Source organism: Amphiprion ocellaris, chromosome 4 (assembly GCF_022539595.1).
Source record: "Amphiprion ocellaris isolate individual 3 ecotype Okinawa chromosome 4, ASM2253959v1, whole genome shotgun sequence".
Taxonomy (NCBI): domain Eukaryota; kingdom Metazoa; phylum Chordata; class Actinopteri; family Pomacentridae; genus Amphiprion; species Amphiprion ocellaris.
Window position 1 is genome coordinate 29236672 of NC_072769.1, and position 20254 is coordinate 29256925.

The 20254-nt window shown below is 43.2% G+C and overlaps 1 protein-coding gene across 1 annotated transcript; it reads right to left on the reverse strand.

Moving 5' to 3' along the window:
• Positions 1 to 2529: 2529 nt before the first annotated feature.
• Positions 2530 to 18276, reverse strand: pld5 (phospholipase D family, member 5). Its single transcript, XM_023273242.3, has 10 exons — positions 17995 to 18276; positions 10612 to 10748; positions 10097 to 10280; positions 9765 to 9873; positions 9224 to 9351; positions 7176 to 7373; positions 6394 to 6545; positions 5990 to 6155; positions 5791 to 5881; positions 2530 to 3369 (listed from the first exon to the last, which is right to left on the reverse strand). Exons 1-10 carry the CDS (start codon positions 18025 to 18027, stop codon positions 3107 to 3109), a joined length of 1461 nt encoding a protein of 486 aa, XP_023129010.2. The 5' UTR covers positions 18028 to 18276; the 3' UTR covers positions 2530 to 3106.
• Between the last annotated feature and the right edge of the window lie 1978 nt (positions 18277 to 20254).

Sequence of the window (20254 nt, forward strand, 5' to 3'; positions counted from 1 at the left end):
GTGTATGTATGTGTGTGTATGTATGTGTGTGTGTGGTGGGGAGGGGGGTCAGATGATGCTGACCAGTGCACATAAATTTCTCCCAGAGCCCCTTCACCAGCTCAACCTGAAGGGACTTTACTCTGTGTGTATTGTGTTTCTTTTTTCAATTATGTAAAATTTGTATGGCATTTCGGCAGGTTTACATAAAAGTGTGTGTGTGTGTGTGTGTGTGTGTGTGTGTGCGTGCGTGCGTGTGTGTGTCCGTCCCTGTAGGTGGTGGAGTAATTGTGCCTGATAATCAGCCATTGGCCACACCTGGGCCTGGTGTGTGCCAGGGCCTTTCTAAAGCCTTCCTGGTGATCATTCTCCTTCTCCTGAGATGGCCACTTGTTTTGCATTGGTATGATTTGCTTTCTTGCACCGTTCAACACTGCATACACCGTCCTTTCACACATGCACTCACCTACACTACTGAATTTACTGATGACCCACCACATTGTTAGTTTAAGTTAATCATTTGTTACTTAATAAAAGTTTGGCTACAATGGTTTTGTGTGCATCTCCCCTTTGTTTGTCATGGCCGTGCAGCCGGTTTATGACAATGTTTTGATCTATTTGTAGTGTAAGACAATTACAATCCATTTCTTGGACACATTAGAGATGTTCTGCCCTGCCAGTTGGTGAGTAGTTTTGTGATGATGTGGCAGATGTAATTTCGGACAATCACGCAGCACACACTGACCTCATTAAATATACTTGTGCACATCAGTTCCAAAAGTCTGGATCCACCAGTGATGATGCTTCTATTATGCAAGTGGTTTAATAGAATATTTAACAGAATATTTTTCATCAGAAATTATGTCGGTTCAGCATCTTTGGATAAAGATGTAAATCTTGACAGACAGCACGAATATGAGCTGTAAGGACTCCGCAGGTTTGTCCAAAAGCTGATAACCTGTGTTATACCAGCACGATCTGACAGTGTTCCACAGAGCTTTTTGTGTCGTCAGGAATGTCTTGCAGTGTCCAATATGTAGGTTTAAGGTCAGGTGACTGCACAGGAAAGTGCACGACAGTCATCAATCCTTGGTCTCCTTACAAGCGTCCTTCTGTTACTGCCACAAAATCTCAGCAGTGGCTTTATCTGTAAATAGTAAATAAATCACTTTGTTTTTGCTGGTTAGAGTCTAGTGATGTTTGTTTAGCAATTTCTGTGTCTCAGTGAACTTAGCTCAATGTGCTAATCTTCTAACAGGGTGCTGTGGTCTTGCCTTATCGTGCTTTGGACATAACTGATCCACTTTTCACGAAACATTTTAGTCCACAACACACTGTCCCCTCCCTCCATCCATCCATTCATCCATCCATCCATCCATCCATCATCTATACACCGCTTAATCCTCATTAGTGTTGGAGGGGGGCTGGAGTCTATCCCAGCTGACTTAGGGTGAACTGGTCACCAGTCTATTGCAGGGCCACACATAGAGAAACAAACAAGCACACTTACATTCACACCTACGGGCAATTTAGAATCACCAGTTAACCTCAGCATGTTTTTGGACTGTGGGAGGAAGCTGGAGTATCTGGAGAAAACCCACGCATGCAAAGGGAGAACATGCAAACTCCATGCAGAAAGATCCCAGGCCGGGACGTGAACCAGCCTGGGGATTTTCTAGCTGCAAGATGACGGTGCTAGCCACCGAGCTACTGTGCAGCCCATGCTCCCTTCAGTTTAGTTATAATTTCCTGCTGAGAAAAATCCTCTTTGTTCAGAATAACAATCTTACTTCTGGCAGTATTATTTAGTTGTGATGCCACTATCACACTGCTAAAGTAAAGTATACAAAGTAAACAAAGTTCTGCTGGAAACTTAAGTACTTCTAACATGTGGCTGCAGGTGGACTTATTTGAACAAACCTCAGATGAATGTGTGGAGTGTTACCTGAAAGCTGCTTCAATGGAAGGATACAAGGAGGGAAATCTGACATTTGGTACAAAGGAGTTTGCTGACTTACAAACAGTGCAGAATCTGAAATCTTTCTTCTATATTTTACATACTATGTGTTGTAGAATGTTTGGAAATCCTCAAGGTTTATAATTATTTCCAGGTTTACATGAAAATAGATGTGATTTCAGACTTTTAGACTTCAACATATAATTTTTGATTATCATGTGAAAACTTGCAACCCTTTATTTAAATCGTACAGTTCGAACAAATTCTGCGAGTCAAGACTTCGGTGCTTCAAATTACACTTTTTTGATTTTCTTGTCCATTCAAATAACCTTAAAACAGGCATTCTGAGCGAGTAACTCACAGCTCATTAGTGACTGAGATAAAAAGAAAATATGAATGCTGGTCGCACCTCATTGGTCAGCACTACTTGTTTCTGTAAAAGCAGAAAGCAAATTAAGGATAAAGCAAAACACAGCCATGAAAGTCTTACTATCATAGCTGTTGAGAAGCACCCGGCCTTGTTTTGTGGAATTTGTGTATTCATGTTGGCCACTCTGTTTCCCAGCATGTTGTAGTAAAAACGCAACAATAAATTAGGAAAAAGACACATTTTATAAAGACAGATGAAAAATTTCAATGAGATGGCAAACAGATGTTAAAACTACTGCAAAAGAATGTACGTTTCATGCCAGGAATGGATTTAAATAAAGTTGCAGGCAATGCATTGTACCATTAAACCTCCTAAATGCAATGAAAATAAATAAAAAAAGTTTATAAAATACAAATTAAAACTGTAAACAAAAATCATTTTTAAATACTAAATGTAAACCGTTTTAGTGAATTTGATGGGATGTTTACAGATTTCACATACAGAGCATATTGTTTTTGTAATCATCATATTACTTGTCCCAGTATATAGTTTGTATCTGAATATTGCTTTCAATATTCATGCAGCAGTTCATGCTCATATAACAGTCAACAGTTAATTAATTAGTTAAATGCTATTATTTGGCTTAAACGTGGTCTTTGTTGACTAAAACTGAATCTATTACGATAAGGTCACAAGGTCAAGTCTAATAGTGTAGGTTTACATTCATATTTGTGTACATGTTTGCACATCCAGAGTATTCAGGCTTACAAGGCTTTAGGATATAGAAGGACATTCTGTGCTTATAAAGATAAAGGGTAACTCCTCTCGTTTTTCTCCTTGGTTTCCATAGGATTTTTCAGCTGCTGCATGTGTCTGTATTTTCCCTGCTGATCTTTGCTTCCTTGTAGGTTCTTAGCGTAACGTGATCTCCAGTCTCTTTCAAAAGCAGCTTTGAGCTGCTCTAGAACCGTCACTCCTCTGTCTTTGAGACTTCCTTTCATCTTAACCACCAGGCCGACTCCTGCATTAATAGCAAAGTCGCTCCCGACCCAGTCGTGGTTCCCTGGTGGGCAGAAAGAAATTAAATCTCAGATGTTGTGCCTGTAACAGTTACTGTTTCGAGAAAATTAGGTTTGAGTTCCAGCGCTGTTGTTGTCCTCTTGATGTGAGTGTGCAAACTGATATAGAAATTGGTTCGTCTATGTCTGTGTAGGAGTGGGAAAAAGTTCTTAACAAAAACTGTGAAAATGATTATGAGCTTTCTGACTGATAGCTACATAAGAAGATCAATGCCTGTCATGTCTGTCCCTTGAATTTATTCACTCAGTCAGACTTTATTCAAACTCAGTCGCAATAAAAATAAGAAACTCGCATATCAATAATAATAAAAACAATAAAAGGCAGAAAATACAAAGCTACAGCCAAGAGATTTGTTAACTTTGCCAACCAGGTTGTGTCCATAACTAAAAACTCACTTTTAATGCATGCTGCTTGATAGATGAACTTTATGATTTAATTTAACCTTTGAAACCTAAATGTGGGAATTTGTCTTTGACTTGTAAAAAATATGCACATAACAGCAATCCAGATAAAAACACAGGACAAAAACTGCACTAAAGATTCACAGCTTTTTTAGCAAATGGGATAAATAATTATTTTCTCTTTGCACTGGGAACTTTATGCCTCCATCCAAAAGGCAAGAGCTGAATTTGGTAATTCAAGGGATGAGATTGGTAATGAGCCGCCTTTAACCTATTTGCATTGATAATAAGATACATGATGTTGTTTGTGGCCTGAAATTGCAAGTGTAACAACTCTGAAGTGTTTTGAGCAGTCTAGTGGTCGAATCAGGACACAATATTAAAAGTGTCTGTTGCTGTGAGAGACTCAACACGGAAACAAGTCACAATTTTCTGACCTTCTTCTATTTTGCTTGTTTAATCCTTGGAAAAAAAAAAATCAGTTTCCCAAAGAGTTCTATGCTGGTTGCAAATGATGAAATGATGTGCTGACTATATATCTGTGTGTTTGTGTTTAGTTTTCTGCTTCATTGTCAAGTTTGTGAAGTGAGCCAGAAAAAAGCCCTAAAAATTTTTTTGTTAATGCTGAAACATTTTTGAGAAACATAAGTCTGCAGCAGATGAGGCTGCAGCTTCAAAACTTCATTTCTAGGACCCTTGTTTTTCTCAGTAGCACCACCTATTGAACTAGGGACTGCATTTCATGACAAGATGGGCAATAATTAGAATAAACTTTTCCTTCTTCGTGGGCAAGATGAGGGGTGGTATATGTGTCCATGAGTAGTCCTTGTATCTTACCTCTCTCCTTTCAAATATCTGTTTGAGATCTATTTAGTACAAAGGCTATATATAACATATGATTCGAGCCTTATTTTACCTCATTGCGACCTGACCGTACTAATAAGACAAGTTGCCCAACATGCAACTCGTAGCAAGAAAGTTAAATTGCAGGACAGAAAGTAACAGTTGAGTGGAATAAACCTGCCAAACTATAGGATATAAGAATACAATGTAGTAATCTGGTTGGGAGAAACCTTAAATAAAACAACTCGTCGCAGATTCAAGCGATCGTCCAATTTGGTACGTTGCACTTTTGTGAAAAACAATGGCAATCCTGAAACTGCAGCCTTCTTTACATTTTGCCCACTGAAACACATTAAGTCTCCCCTGGCTGTCTAGCAATCTTATAGTGACTTCAGTATATTACTGATCCCGGTCAAGAACAGGCCATAAAATTATGATCTGCTGTTTTCCCAACACAATAAAACGGGTGCACTTAACTTTATTTAATATTTTTCCTTTTGACAAAGTCAGACTGGTTGAATCTAACTTCGTTCTTTGTGCCAAGCTACACTAAAGTGGCTGTAATTTCAAAGTTAACCAACAAGTAAATATTAACAAAGTCCTTGTAGGCAAGTCTACTCTTTTAGTAAAGCCCCTTGATAGTTATTTTTGGGCTAACAAGACCAGGCTCCTTTGTAAATTAATGGAGACAAAGCCATAATTGCAATTCCAACAGTCACCAGGACATAATGTCTAGAATCACCAGTCAAATGTGGTAAAAACTGCTTCAAAAGTTTTGTGATTTTCCCCAAAATAAGGTTTAAAAGGCATGTTTTTTCCCCTGCAGATCATACTTTCAGTATGTACATGCTGGTGCAACAACATGACCAACAACAACTTCATGTTTTCTACTTCGACTGTCTAAAATCAGACCAGTAGCTTTTTTTTTCAAGCAGGTATAGGACATGTGTCATACACCCGTCATCTCTATATATTTTTCTTTAAGTAGTGAGTATCTTCCTTTTAACTTCTCAGTTAACAATCTTCTCATGTGACACTTGGCAAGAAAATGAATAAATGTATTTCCCAAGGCTGCACTATCCTTTTAAAATAGCACCCGAGACATACTAATAAGTGCACTGAAAATAAAATTTGAAAAAAGTAGATTCTACATTGCCTACCAATGTAAACAGCATTGTCGGTCACCATATACTTGTTGTTGTTGAGTCCGTGTTGACTGTCGTCCTTTTGCTCCTTGTGACTAAAAAACCTCTGCCAAAAAGCAATACAGATATTATATAGCACCTGCAGTACAATTTGAAAAGAATGTCCATGAGTTCACTGTAGATACTAAAGTACAGCTGTCAATTATTCACTTACCACCTCCAGGGAGCAGTTGTGAAGCTGCATGCACAGCGACTTGAGGGAGGCCACAAAGTTAAAGGTGAGGGGGTGAGTCTTCTTCCAGAAGCTTATAAGCAGACGAACTCTGACTCCTCTCAGTACCACAGCCTCTCTGATCACCTCATCAATAAGCGACCAATACCTATTGACGCAACCTTTGTGATTAGATAAATGCTTTATAGGCTAAAGGCACTGTTAGCCATACAGTCCATCAATTTCGATGTAAGGCTAGTAAGACATTATCAGTTTTTCCCCCCTCGAGAAACAATGAATATGCAGTTTATCATAGATTGTGTCACCCTATGGTACAGAAACATACATGATCCTGAATTGACCTCATAAATGCTGCCACAAAATAACAGATTTGATGTCAAACGCACCTTGTGACAGAGGTTCCTCTGAATCTCCTGCTCACCAGAGGGAGGTAGTCGGTCACAGATATGAAGATAAATGTCTTCGCACTCTGGATGACTTGATAGATGGCATCTACATCTCTGGTGCGATCTTTGGCACAGAAAATTTCAGGAGAGGTCTGCGGAAATAATAGACAAATTTGCACCCAAAATCGCATAAAAATTGCAAAAAAGACTAATAAATTTGGTTTATGTATCATTTAGATGACTTTTACTGTTCAGTTTGTGTCAGTTCATTAAAGAAATGTTGACAGAATCTTGAAGCTGTAGTTTACAAAAGTGTACAACAGTGTAAAGGCCAAAGACACAACAAGGCATATTTCCAAAGCCACATATCATTACTAGAGGAAGTGATGCACAAGAGCAGGTTGGGGCTGCCTGCGGCTCTTGACAGCATGGCTCCATTAGTTCCTATAGGATGATAAATGTCCTAAACGCAACTGATAAGCGTCTTGTCGCTTTGAGGGTAACAAGATTCATTACTGTCAAATTAGTCCCAGGTACTGAGATATTGAGGCTCAAGATGCTCCACAGCGTGATATTAACATGATTAATCACCCCCTGTGTGTGTCTGTTATTAGTTTCTAATGAAACTTTTATAAAGACACTGGCCATCCGGACCAGAAGCAGGAAATTGGTGCCTCAAGAGGATTATAAAACTTTATTACAGACAGATATACTCTTGTTTGTGCATTTTGTGTAGAATTAATTTGCACTCAATCCTGTAGCATAACGAAGCTGTTCCTCACAGACACGTAAGCAGTAGCCGCGGTGGCGTTGAGCTCCAGCTCCAGGGCGTCGTGCCTCCCGTAGAGAGCTGTAACTCTCTTCGACCAGATGGAGGGGATGTAGTCCTTTTCGTGGAGCTGCCAGTAGAATGAAAAGACTCGGTGGAGGTCCAGAGCCAGACAGCTGCAGTTATACACCAACACCCCCAGTTCTTTCCTCTGTTGGGTGGAAGAAAAAAAGCACACAGGAAGAGGCGATGCAGCAGGAAAGTTCCAGGCTTGGGTGTTGTTGTATTCATTGCTTGGGTGTGCTTTGTGCAAGTTGTAGATGATTTAAGAAGGTTGAAAAGGGAGTGATTTTAGAAGGAGAATGGTTATGTTCAATGAGGATTCATGCTCTAGTATTAGTTTTGAGGCTGAATCGGGTAGAGCTTTTTGTGAGGGAAGAGCGAAGAGTCAATAAGAGTCTCAAATACATAGTTACAAGATAATAATTCAAATATATTGAATTTGATACAACTTTTAAGTTTCTAGCTTTTTCTTGATGATTTGGGTTGACATATTAATCTTAATTTTATCAAGTTAATAGTATGCGTAATTTAAACCCAATTTTATGTTTTGTTTGTAATTTGATTTAAATGTGTTTGAATACACAACTGCAGTCTGAAATAAACAAAAAAAATTCTTTTATTTCTTAAAAGCTGCAACATAAAGTCAAACACTACATCAAAATTTGAAAAATTTTGAAACAGTTTTTTTGTATGTCAACTTAAAAACGTGTGTTCACACATATGGAAACTAAATACATGACTTTTAAATAAATCCTTTTGATTAACATGGAAACACTGGTTGGAACAACTTACATTTTTCTTAGTTATCATCCTAAAAACTCATCTATGCTACACTAATCATTCCTAAGTTAAAAATATAACTGATTGAAAAGAAAACACTAATTCTGGTGACTTAATTTAGTTTGTGGGTTGAACATAATTTCATTAGAAATTGTCCTGACTTTAAAAAAAAAAAATGATGCAAACAGTTGAGCTAATTTTTCTGTCGAGCCCAGACAATATTTTTTATATTGTACAGCAATGCTAGCATGCTGATGTTTAGCAGGCGTAATGTGAACCATGTCTTTCATCCCATTTGATTACGCTAGCATGCTTCCATTAACTTTAAAAAGAGCAGCTGAGGTAGACAGGAATGATATCATTTTGATTAAAAATGCCACAGGAAAAAAAAAGTCAGGAGATCAACAAATTCAACCAGCCTTATCCTCTCGACAGCATAGGTATTTGTACCCAATTGCATATGAATTTACTCAGTAGTTATTATATATTAGTTACTAAACCAGTTAAACAATGGAGTAACTGGCCGTCTGACAGACTAACACTACCCTCCACTGAGATAGTACAGAGAATTGAAAAGAGAACAAGGGGCATCTGCTCTAAATGTGTTCTTGCCTGGTCATTAACTGCACAGTAGAAATTTGTGTTGTGTCTATTTTAGTGTGCACCCCAGAAGGAAGAAGACGGAGGTTTCAGGCCATTGTGTTATAATGAAGGGAGGATTTCAGCCTTGCCCTTCTCCTTCTTTCCTGCCTATCTATCATTCCCTCTGCACAGTATGCATATGTATGGGAACATTCATACATGTGTCCATTCCTTCCTTCCCTCTAGCTCCTTAGTTAATTATACTCAACAGTAGTTCTACCTCCAGTCGGCACTGAAGCATTAAAAGTGCCAGGTAATCACTTCAGGTTACAGTATGCTAATGCTCTCTGGGTCCTCCTTTATTGTGAATTACATACTAAATGAAAAGTGAAATGCTACTTGTCTTTCCAGGCTGCCTCCGACAGCATCTTAAATCATCCCCGATGCACATTAGGTGTTGCTGGAGTACCTGCATAAATAGGTACAGGTGGAATAAAATTACAACTGTAGGGTGTAAAGATGGTAATTTAATTAATTTTGTGGACGCTCAGCTTGTATTAGCTCAGACCTGAACCACACCTGAGCAGTGAGTCAGATTTTACTCGGTGCAGTCATGCTGCTGATGCCCGTTGGTACCTTGGAGAGTGACCTCCAGTCCATATCAGCGCTCCCGATGTAAATGTGCTTCCGATCCACTACCCAGAATGAGGAATGTAGTCCTCCTCTGGTAAGAGCTGTCATATTAACAAAATGAACCTCTGCACCTAGACAGAATGAGACATGTTAAAGTAGTGAGAGTATGAAAAGTTTGAAACAATGACATGGAGAGAATTGTGGAAATGTGCCAGTTGGCCTTGGGCTGTCTGGCGAACATGTGGGAAATATGGGCAGTCAGCCTGAAAGGCAAAGCCTTTGACAGGGAACTAGTGAGGTACATTTGCACATTCATGATTTTTGACCTTGATTTTGAAATTAGGCAGATATGAAGCCTGACACATGGTGTGGAGCTGCTGGATGGTGCTGCATACTGGAAATGCACTTGTTTTTTCCTCGGGATGCTGCATGCAATATGTACAGTGCATATATATTGTAAATAATATATATAAATCTTCCCTGCTGTTTGCTACAGTGACATAACAAACTGCTTTTGTGAAATAAAAATGTGACAGCCACTTACTGTGTGCTGCCAAGGTTTTCAGCTCAGTAGAGTTTGTCAGGCTGCTGGCAATCTTCAGCTTAACCCCGTGAGATTTCAGGCTGAGCAATCTCTGGAACAAAAGCTGACCCTGAGGAGGACAGTAATGGTCTGTATTACTGTAGCGGAGCATCTGAGCAGTGCTTCCGAATGTTTCTTACAAGAGCGACACTGACATCTCTGCAGGACTAACCTCATTAAAAGATGACGTGCAGATTTACTGGAAAATAATTGCATTTGCTCTCACAGCTCACATGGGAAATTGCAGTTGGTTTAGTGTTCTGCAGGACTGGCTGCGTGCCGTGACTTCGTACCTGTTTGGCAGTGCTTGGTTTTGGTTCCAGGTCCCAGGAGTTTAAGTCCCAGACAGGTGACACCACCTCAACTGAGTACTTCGCCTGGTCCAACAGTGTGTGAAAGCCAGCAGAGAGAGGAAGGTGAGGTCTGCCGTCCACGGGGAGAGAGAGGTCATCTGGGATGTTCTCCATGAGCACGATACTGAAAGGAACATGTTTGTTGACTTTCTGGAGCTTTGCAGGAGAACTATTTAAGACATGAAAAACTAATTTTACAAGTGTTGGTGGAACTATCGTCTTTAACATTGTACAATAAGGTACTTGAAAGACATCAAGAATTACCTGAATGAATCACTTAATCAAGAATCGAGTCTGAATTGAGGACTATGTAGCGGATAATGGCAAGTTTTGGAGAGCATACTTGGAGATGTTATATTCATGCGTCATTATTATAAACACACTGACACATGGGTGCAAACTTAAACTTTGCTGCCTTTTAATGATGTCTATGTCACATTTGCAGAGCATCTTACTGGCAGTTCCTGCTGCAGTTTTCCTCCGTGATTCCATCCTCATCGTCTCCCCAAATGTCCACTGAAGAGAAGATCAGTGCCATGAGCACAGCAAAGCAGCACAGAAGTGCAAAGATGGCGATGCACTTCTGCTGGGTCTGGAAGATGAGTTAAGAGACACACTAACAATGTCAGACATAAGATTTCAATATTGGAGATTTTAGAAGATCAAAACTCTTCTTGGATGGTGCATAAAAGGGAAATTATCTGCCTTTAAATGCTAATGTCCTCCATCAATAACATTGATTAGGGGTTAGGATTCTTGATCAATACAACAACTACTGTACATCTTCATTCGACAGAAGAAACCTTCAGTTTGACAACCATTCTGCAGTAGAATACAATGCTCTGGAGCAAAAATACCCCAGCTTCAACATTCCTTTTCCTAAAGAGAATCGAACAAGTAAAGTGAGTGCTCTCCGGCAGAAGGCAAATTGATACAACTATGGGAAACATTGGAAAGCTCTGGTTTATGCTTCTCGGTATGCTTTGTTGTTCCAGCAATTCCCAGCCGAAAGGGCTTTTATGAGCTCTGTGCCAGGATGGATGTTGCATTCATGGTAAGCAATATTAAAGGCTATATATGGCTGCGCAGTATGTGGTATAAAGCATGCAGTATAGGTGACAGCCAGCGTGGTCAGAGGTTATAATGCTGCAGCCCTGATCCAGCCCGAGGTGTCTTGATTCTCACAGTTCTGAAAGTGCAGTCAGGCACTTCTGTTTTGCTTACGACTGCACATTTTCACCATCTCATTCGCTGCCCTGTTTGGCGTTGTCGGTTTGTGAGCTGTCAACATCACATTACATATTCTCCTTTGTTGTGTTCGCTCAGTCAAGTGAATTGCATCCTGCTGACGAGTTTGTTAGCGGCAGTTTTTTTCCTTAGGTGACTCCCAGCCCCAACTTTTAATAATCTGAATGTTAAATAACGATTCAGCACTAAGTCACGGAGAAATGTGGGCTGGAGGATTGTTTGTTGAACCCCCCACCACCACCCTTCTCTTCACGCTGTCTGTCTCAGGCAATGAGGCTGAAATCCTGCCAGCCAGATGCACCTAACACTCCTCTGCCGTCCGCTGAGACCACTGAGTTCTTCATTACATTTAGCAGAGTCAAGGAGCGTGCTTGACTTGTCGATATGTACATGGTTGCAAGGAAATAAAGCTCCATGGCACAGAACAAGACTTGCAGTGTGTCACAGGTCACTTGCTTTTAGTACATGGGCTGATGCAGTAAGATGCAACATTTCCTTCACGTCAAAAGTACAATAACATATTCAGCCCCTGAGCTAATTAAGCAGACAACTTGGCCTTCGAATAAATTCATTTAGGGACAATTAGTCAGCAGCAAAATTGCTATTTTTCGATCAATGTAATTGTTGTTTATCAGGCAAAACATTTCATTAATTGGATCTGGCTTCTGTTTCCGATCTGGAAAGTTGTTAGTGTAACCTTTTTATTAATAATAATAATAATAAATTTTATTTATAAAGCGCTTTTCCAAAAGCTCAAAGACGCTGTACATAAAATACAATAAGATAGAACAAAACAGATAATTAAAATCAGTAGATAGTAAACAAGTTCAAGATAAAATACAGAATCACTTAAGGAAAGCAGATCTAAAAAGGTGAGTCTTTAAAAGGGATTTAAATGTGGTGAGGTTGGTGCAGTCACGGAGGGCATGGGGGAGTGAGTTCCAGAGTGTGGGGGCGGCAATGGCGAAGGCTCTGTCCCCCCAATGTCGCCGGCTGGTCCTGTGCGGGATGGAAAGGAGGTTTGTGTGGGAGGAACGGAGATTCCTGGGGGGGGTGTAGGGGAGGAGCAAATCGGTAAGGTAAGAGGGGGCTAGATTATGGATGGACTTGAAGGTGAGGAGAAGCAGTTTGTACTGGATGCGGTGTGAAATGGGGAGCCAATGGAGGTTCCGCAGGACGGGTGTGATATGGTCGTGAGAACAGGTTCGGGTGAGGAGTCGGGCAGCAGAGTTTTGAATGAGTTGAAGTTTATTGAGAACTTTGGAGGTGGAGCCGAGGAGAACGCTATTGCAGTAGTCAAGGCGGGAAGTGACGAAGGCATGAATGAGGGTTTCAGCGGCTGAGAAGGAGAGGAAGGGGCGGAGACGGGCGACGTTGCGGAGATGGAAATAGGCAGTTTTGGTGATCTGATTAATGTGGGGTTCAAAAGTGAGGTTGCTGTCAAATATCACACCGAGGTTGCGGATGTGAGCAGAAGGAGATAGGGTGGTGTTATCAATGGTAATGGGGGGGTGGGGAAATGGTGTGAGTGATTTAGGTCCGATAAGGATGAGATCAGTCTTGTCACAGTTTAGCAGGAGAAAATTTTTCCTCATCCAGGATTTAATGTCGGCCAGGCAGCTGGAGAGAGAGGGGAGGGTGGTGGTGGCGGTGGTGTTGGTGGAGATGTAGAGTTGGATATCGTCGGCGTAGCAATGGAAGTGTAGGTTGTGGCGGCGGATGATGTTGCCGAGGGGGAGGAGGTACAGGATAAAGAGGAGGGGGCCAAGTACTGATCCTTGAGGGACACCATGGGACAGGGGGGCGGTGGGTGATGTGCAGTTGTTGACCTTGATGAATTGTTGTCGATTAGTGAGATATGATGTGAACCAGGTGAGGGCGGTGCCGGTGATGTTAATGGAGGATTGAAGGCGGGACAGGAGGATGGAGTGATTGATTGTGTCAAATGCTGCAGAGAGGTCGAGAAGAATGAGGATGGTGACTTGTCCAGAGTCTGAGGAGAGGAGGAGATCATTGGTGACCTTGAGGAGAGCAGTTTCAGTGCTGTGATGAGAGCGGAATCCGGATTGAAAGGTTTCATACAGGTTGTTGGAGGTGAGGTGAGTTTTCAACTGGGCAGCGACGACACGTTCTAATGTTTTGGATATGAAGGGGAGATTGGAGATGGGCCGGAAGTTGTGAGGGGAGGTTGGATCCAAACCAGGTTTTTTGAGGATGGGGGAGACAGAGGCGAGCTTGAGGGGTGAGGGGACACAGCCAGTACTGAGGGAAGTGTTGATGATGTTAGAGATGAGGGGGGCGATAACAGGGAGGCAGTTTTTGAGGAGGGCAGTGGGGATGGGGTCCAGGCAGGATGTGGAGTTTTTAGTTCCAGTGATGAATTTGGGCAGGTCCAGGGGGGAAACGGGCGAGAAGTGGGCCAGGGGGGGAAAGTTCAGAGGGTTTGGTGGAGGAGAGGGGGGATCAAGTGAAGTGGGAGAGGTGACAAGGCTGCTGTGGATGGAGATGATTTTGTTATGAAAAAAAGAGAGGAATAGGTTGCATTTGTCAGTGGTGAACGAGTTTGAGACTGTGTCCGGGGGGGCAAGGAGTTTATTGACAGTTGAGAAGAGGGATTTGGGGTTGTTGGAGCTGGTATTGATCAGGTCAGAGTAGAAAGTGGACCGTGCAGATTTCAGGGCGTCTTTGTATTGTTGGAGGAAGTCGGAGTAGGCTTGGCGGTGAACTGTCAGGTTTGTTTTCTTGACAAGACGTTCTAGCTGTCGTTTATGGGCTTTCATGAGGTGGAGTTCAGGGGTGTACCATGGAGCAGAGTGGGAGAAAGTAACTAATTTGGATTTGAGGGGAGCAAGCTGATCAAGACAGGAAGAGAGAGTATGATTGTAGTGGTTGATGAGGTCAGTGGGGTTATTGATTGACGGGGGAGGGGAGACGGACAATGCAGTGGTCAGTGAGGCGGAGAATACAGAGGGGGAGAGTGATCTGGTGTTTCTAAAAAAGATTGTCCGTTTTTCCTTGGGCAGGGGGGGTGGGGAGGCTGATGTCCATAGTTATTGCTAGGTGGTCAGAGATGGAGAGATGACAGCTGGAGATATTTAGGACTGTAAGACCAGAGGAGCAAACCAGATCGAGGATGTGTCCATGGTTGTGGGTGGGGAAATTGACATGCTGGGTGAGGTTGAGTGATTGTAGGAGATCTAGGAAGTCAGAGGCAGATTTACTGTGAAGGTTGTCCATGTGAAAGTTGAAGTCACCAAGGATGAGGACTGACGGAGATGTAGCTAATAGCTGGGTGGCAAAGTGGGAAAAGTCAGGGAGAAATGAGGGGTTTGGTTTAGGTGGGCGGTAAATGATAGCAGTGACCATTGGGGTGGGACCGGGTGATTTAAAAACAAGGTGTTCAAAGGAGGGGGAGGCAGGGATGGAAAGTGGGATGGTTGTGAAGACCTGTTTGTGGATGACTGCGATGCCGCCTCCTCGACCTTCTGGGCGGGGTGAGTTGAGGTACGTGTATCCGGAGGGGGTGGCTTGGTTGAGTGGGTAGAAGTCCAGTGGTTTGTGCCATGTTTCGGTTAGACAGAGGAAGTCCAGTTTATTGTCCAGGATGAATAATTGTAGAATGGGGCCTTTGCTGGTGACGGAGCGGGTGTTGAAGAGGGCAAAGTTCAGGTGAAGTGTGGATGTGTGATTAGGGGAGGGCTTCTGGGGACAAGGCTGTGAGGTCCGTGGAAGTGGGCGAAGGTTAGCAAAATGGCAGTTTCTGAGGGAGGGCTGCCGAGGTTGTCTGAAGCTGATGATGGTGGGGATTTGGCAGCTTGTTGAATTCTGGTACTGCGGGGGTGACGGGCAAGGGGAGCCAGAGGGGGGAGGCAGTGGGTGTGCTGGAGGGGAAAATGGGGGGGAGTTCCAGGTGGGGACAGAGGGGGGGCGCTGTAGCTGGGAGGCGGTTCAGTGGAGCGTGAAGAAGAGATGGATGTAAACACTGGCACTAGTCAGTCTGAAGTGTGGACGGTGTATTGGATATTTGAGATTAAAAGTGATCTGCCGGACCTGTTTGGATGGATGCCATCACTGTTAAAATATTCTGGCCTGTTCCAGAAACAGTTAAAATTGTCAATAAAGTTAATTCTGCTGGCACGGCAGAACGAGCTAATCCAGGTGTTCAGGCTGAGCAGTCTGCTGAAGCGCTCAGAGTTGTTGTTTACCGTTGGTAGGGGCCCGCTAATAAAAATAGACTTTCCGCAGTCTTTCAGTAAGTCCGTCAGATTTAGAAAATCACGTTTTGTCTGCTCAGACTGGGGGCGCGCTGTGTCGTTGCAGCCGACGTGAAGGATAATGCGGTGTACAGAGGAGGGGAGTGAGCGGAGAACGGAAGGAATTTTAACAGCGATGTCTGCAGCTGTAGCACCGGGGAATGACAGTGTGATAGCGTTAAAGAACCTGATGCCTCTCATGATACTGTCGCCAATGATGAGCGTAGAGGGGGCGAAGAGTGGGGCAAGTGGTGGACGGGAGGTTGTGAACTTACGGGAGAGGTGGCGTGGAGGGCTTCCGGCTGAGGTTGCGTCGGGGCTGGTGTGCAGAGGAGCCGCCGCGGGTGCTAGCTGTCCCTGTGGCTCGGTGTCGGTAAGGGTGGAGGTGATGGTGGAGCGATGGAAACGCGGCGATGAGGAGTCTACAAACTCGGGTTGTAGACAGCTGCCATGATGGTCCAAGTCTTTGCCGACGGACCCGGCGGAGTGGCGGCGAACCGCGTCCCGCAGCAGACGTCGTCGGGAGGTTGCGGAGGATATCCGGGTTTGGGACCGCTGGATTTGTTGCTCTCCGGAGGAGGACCGAGTGCTGCCGGTCGCCCGCGGAGGGGAGACCCTGCCGGTGGAGCCAGGCTGAGCCCGGGGGCCACCGCACGTTTGCGCGGAGGTGGTCTTTGCGCCGGCGTCCAGCGGCGACCGGGAAGTAGCCGCCCCCGATGAGGAGGCCGGCCGATCCGCAGCGTTGGACGTCGGGGGGTCCAGAGCCTTTGGCGGTCCGTCGTCTGTTCGGATGGGAGCCGCAGAGGCTCCGGCAGCTGGCAGGTTGGAGGAAGAGGAGGCGTCGCCGCCGATCAGCGTCGCCGCCGGGTTGGCGGGCCGGGGCTTGGCCGGTAGGGACAGAGCCGCAAAGCTGATGAGATTTGGTCGGGCCGGGGAGACGGTGTGGTCGTTGCGGCTGCTTTTGCCACGAATGACGACCTCGGACCAGGATGGATGTCGGTTCGGGGTTGAACAGGACGAGGGCCGGGGGCTGACGGGGACCCACGGGAGGGTGTCATGGAGGGAGGACTGGACTGAAGCGAGGTAGCGGGATTGCTTGCAGGCGACGTTCATGTAAGAGGTGAGTATATCTGATTTGATTTTTAGCTCCTCAGTTAGACGACGGATGTCAGCCTTCAGGCGGATGATGGTTGTGTTGGCTGCATCTAGTTCAGAGGTGTGGGGGGGGGCAGACAAGGAAGTGGTGTCCGGTGAAGAGTCCCTGGCTGTGTCCGCCATGTCCCTGGCTTCCGAAAACTAAACAGTGAACTAGGATTGTTACTGTGGTGCTATAAAGCCCTTATCTGCTGCTGTTTGCATCCAAACACTGTAACACTGTAACACACCGACGTGTTGAGCCACCGCAGCTAGTTAGCCGCTGCTGATAGCACTGTCCGTTAGCAGTTAGCTGCGGTTAGCCTCTGACCGGCGAAGTCTGAAAGTTCTTTACAAGGTGGTTTACGCTCAAAGTCTTTTCATCAGAAGGTGTAGCTTTGTATAAAAATAAAAATCTGTCAAAAGTCTGTCACGGCAGGACAAGGAGTTTGTCTCGCTGCGACTAATAATAATGTGGGAGCGGGAGCCCGACAAAACACGTCCTTCAGTCAGCCGTCATCACGTGACATTGACGATGTCCTTATTATGTTTTCCATTTTCAAGACTAAAGGATGAATTGAAACTCTACATTAACCATTTTAACTATGAATACACTTTTCTAAAGCATGTATGAATCAGAAACCCCTTTTCATTATATTCCAGTATTTTCTAGAATAAGATATGAAGTAAAATTTTACATTAATGACTACTTTAATCATAAATAGACTTCTTTGAGGCATTATGAATAAAAAACACATTAAATGATTCAAAAATCTTGAATAGGATTTTTTATTTTTTTTTAATCATCATTGCAAATTGGATATCTTTAAGTTCTGTGCTGCTTCTTAGACAAAACAGGCAATTTAGAAACACCAGCTTGGATAAATTATGGCATTTTGTCACTGTTTTTTGATATTTTATAGCCGAAAAGATTGACTGAACATTTAAAAAAATATTGGATAAATTCTTAGATATTGAAAATAATGGATAATATTCTTATCCACACCCGTGTTTTTAGTTTAAACACAGTTTGGATACATTTGTGGAGGGAATTTAATGATTTGGTTAAATTGATCTGCCGGTGAAATATTAGTAAGAGAAGCCAGCAAGACAAACATGCAGTGAAATCCACTTACAGGCAGAATGAGAATAATATTGCATATTAAATAGATGCAGAGTGAAGAAAGTGCTGAGGACCGTCACCTTCAAAGGCTCCGCTGGGGTCGGTCCTGCCATGAGAGCAGCACTCCTTTAAACTTCTCTGACAGGTTGGAAACAGCAGATCAGTCGCTCATCGTTGTTGCTCTGTCTTAATTATCCAGCCCTCAGCCTGCTCTGATGTCTGATGTCTTCACACTTTGTTTCGGTCTGCATCTTGCTGGTTCCTTTAAGGTTTGTCAGTGCGCCTCAGCTCCTGATGTGGTTTCTTCCAGCCTCGGACTGGTGTGTGTTTGTGTGTTAACTGTGCTCACTCTCTGCTTGTGAGGGTGAGAGAGACGGACCAGCCCCTCTCGTTCAGACGGCCAATACAGAGCTGTAGCCCCAGCAGCTCTCCCTCCTCCCTCCTCTTCTTTTTCTGTCTGCATCTCCCTTGTTTTATCTGCCTTGTGAACAAAACTCATCTGGCAGAAAGCAGCCGGTGTCGGCTTTGAGGAGAGGGATGTTGGATTGTGGCGTTAGTGTGTGACAGCTGCAAACCTCCCAAACTGCACTGGACTCAGTAGGTCGGACATGTCTGGCTTCTGTAGGTGCACACTTCTGCCCTACAGCTCCCATTAATAACTCCCACTGATGACATATGTATAGGTCAGCAGTATTGTCTGCTTTAATCCCCACTGTGTCCTAATCACTGAAACAAATGTGCTTTTCAGTAATGCACAATACACCAATTCAGGTTTCACTTCTACTGTATATAGCTTCAGTCTTCTGCTCTGTTTCGTCTTATTACGTAGAGGTGCGTTAAAGGGGTTCAGTGGGGAAAAATGAAATATGGAACCACTTTTTTTCCACCTTTTTATTTGTCCCAATCCTTCCCTCACTGATCGCATCGCCTTGCGGCAGAAAACAACATATGCTGCTGACTGCAGGCAAGCTGCTGCTGTGTTTATGAGTCCAGTAATGTACACGGAGTAAAGAAAAGACCTGTGATGGTGAAAAGGAAATAGGGAACCCATTTATCTGTCTAGAGCTTCTAAAATAGTAACAGTCATAGTTTATCTTATTTATATCTTTATATACAGTAAATAGCAAGATTCAGCAGACTAAGTTGGTGGGCAGCAGTCTGGATTGTTGTGCAGAAAGTAAAGTTTAAAGTCATAATTTTTGGCCAAGCTGTCAGTATCGATACTGTGTGGATTTAAGATAATGTCTCAGCAATAACTAGAAACATTAGGATTAAATTTGGTACACAGATTCATGTTTCCTTTAAGAAGAATTGTAAAATTTTTGGACAAAGAGCTGTTACCTGGGGAGATTTTTAATTTCTGCTAGATCAGTTTGCAAAACTATTGACATTCAAATCACCATCAGCTGTAACGCACCTGTGTGAACTAACAGATATTAGCAAGCAAACACACCAAAAGCGTTAGCAGGCTAAAAAGCAATATAAATGTAGAACATCAGCCTGTTAGTCACTGTGACCATGTTGTCACAATATCCTTAGTATTTAATTAAAATACAACTTATCCTAATACAGAGTCTTCTTCAGTACATCAATAAACTGCAACAAAAAAAAATTCCAGGCATGAGGCCATATTTTAATGTACTGAAATGAAATACTCATGAACAACCCTAAAAAATGATCAACTTATGATTGGCTATGCCAATTCTCAAAGAACATGCAGAAAGAGTGGTAAATACTGACTGAGTTGTTTGTGAGTGTCCATGTTGTTGCATTGGAACAAAGTTAGAGCAGAATCCTGCTGTGTCTGTCTGGGACAGGTGCCCTCTGCACGTCACACACTGTCTGCTACTGAAAAAAAAACCCAAAAAACAAGAGAGCCACAGCTGACAAGTGTTTTAGTCACTTCCCAGGAGACGTCTATGTTCCTAAAGCTGCACATATGGGATCAGACAAGCACACTTTCAAACAGAGGGAGAAACAAAGTGACACATGGAACTGGATTTTCACTGTTTCTCTGACCATCATGAGCAGAGACTCTCAGCATAGATAGAAGCACAGAACATTTTGTTTAGCTGAGCAACGACACGAACGAGATCCTCAGCTCCACGGTCAGTGACGGTCACGCCAGAAAAGTGTTGACATAAACAATCTACCAGCTGCACAGTCACTGCAATGATGCAACTTTGAATACTAATGTAAGAAATGCCGATCAGTCGGTTTTCTTTTCCTGTTTCCTTTTTAAGTAATGATGCCTGCAGGAGGGTTCAGAGGTCAAAACAGACTTTACAGTTCATTCTCAACTCCCTCCGGACTGTCAGTACAGGACATCATTATCTGAGA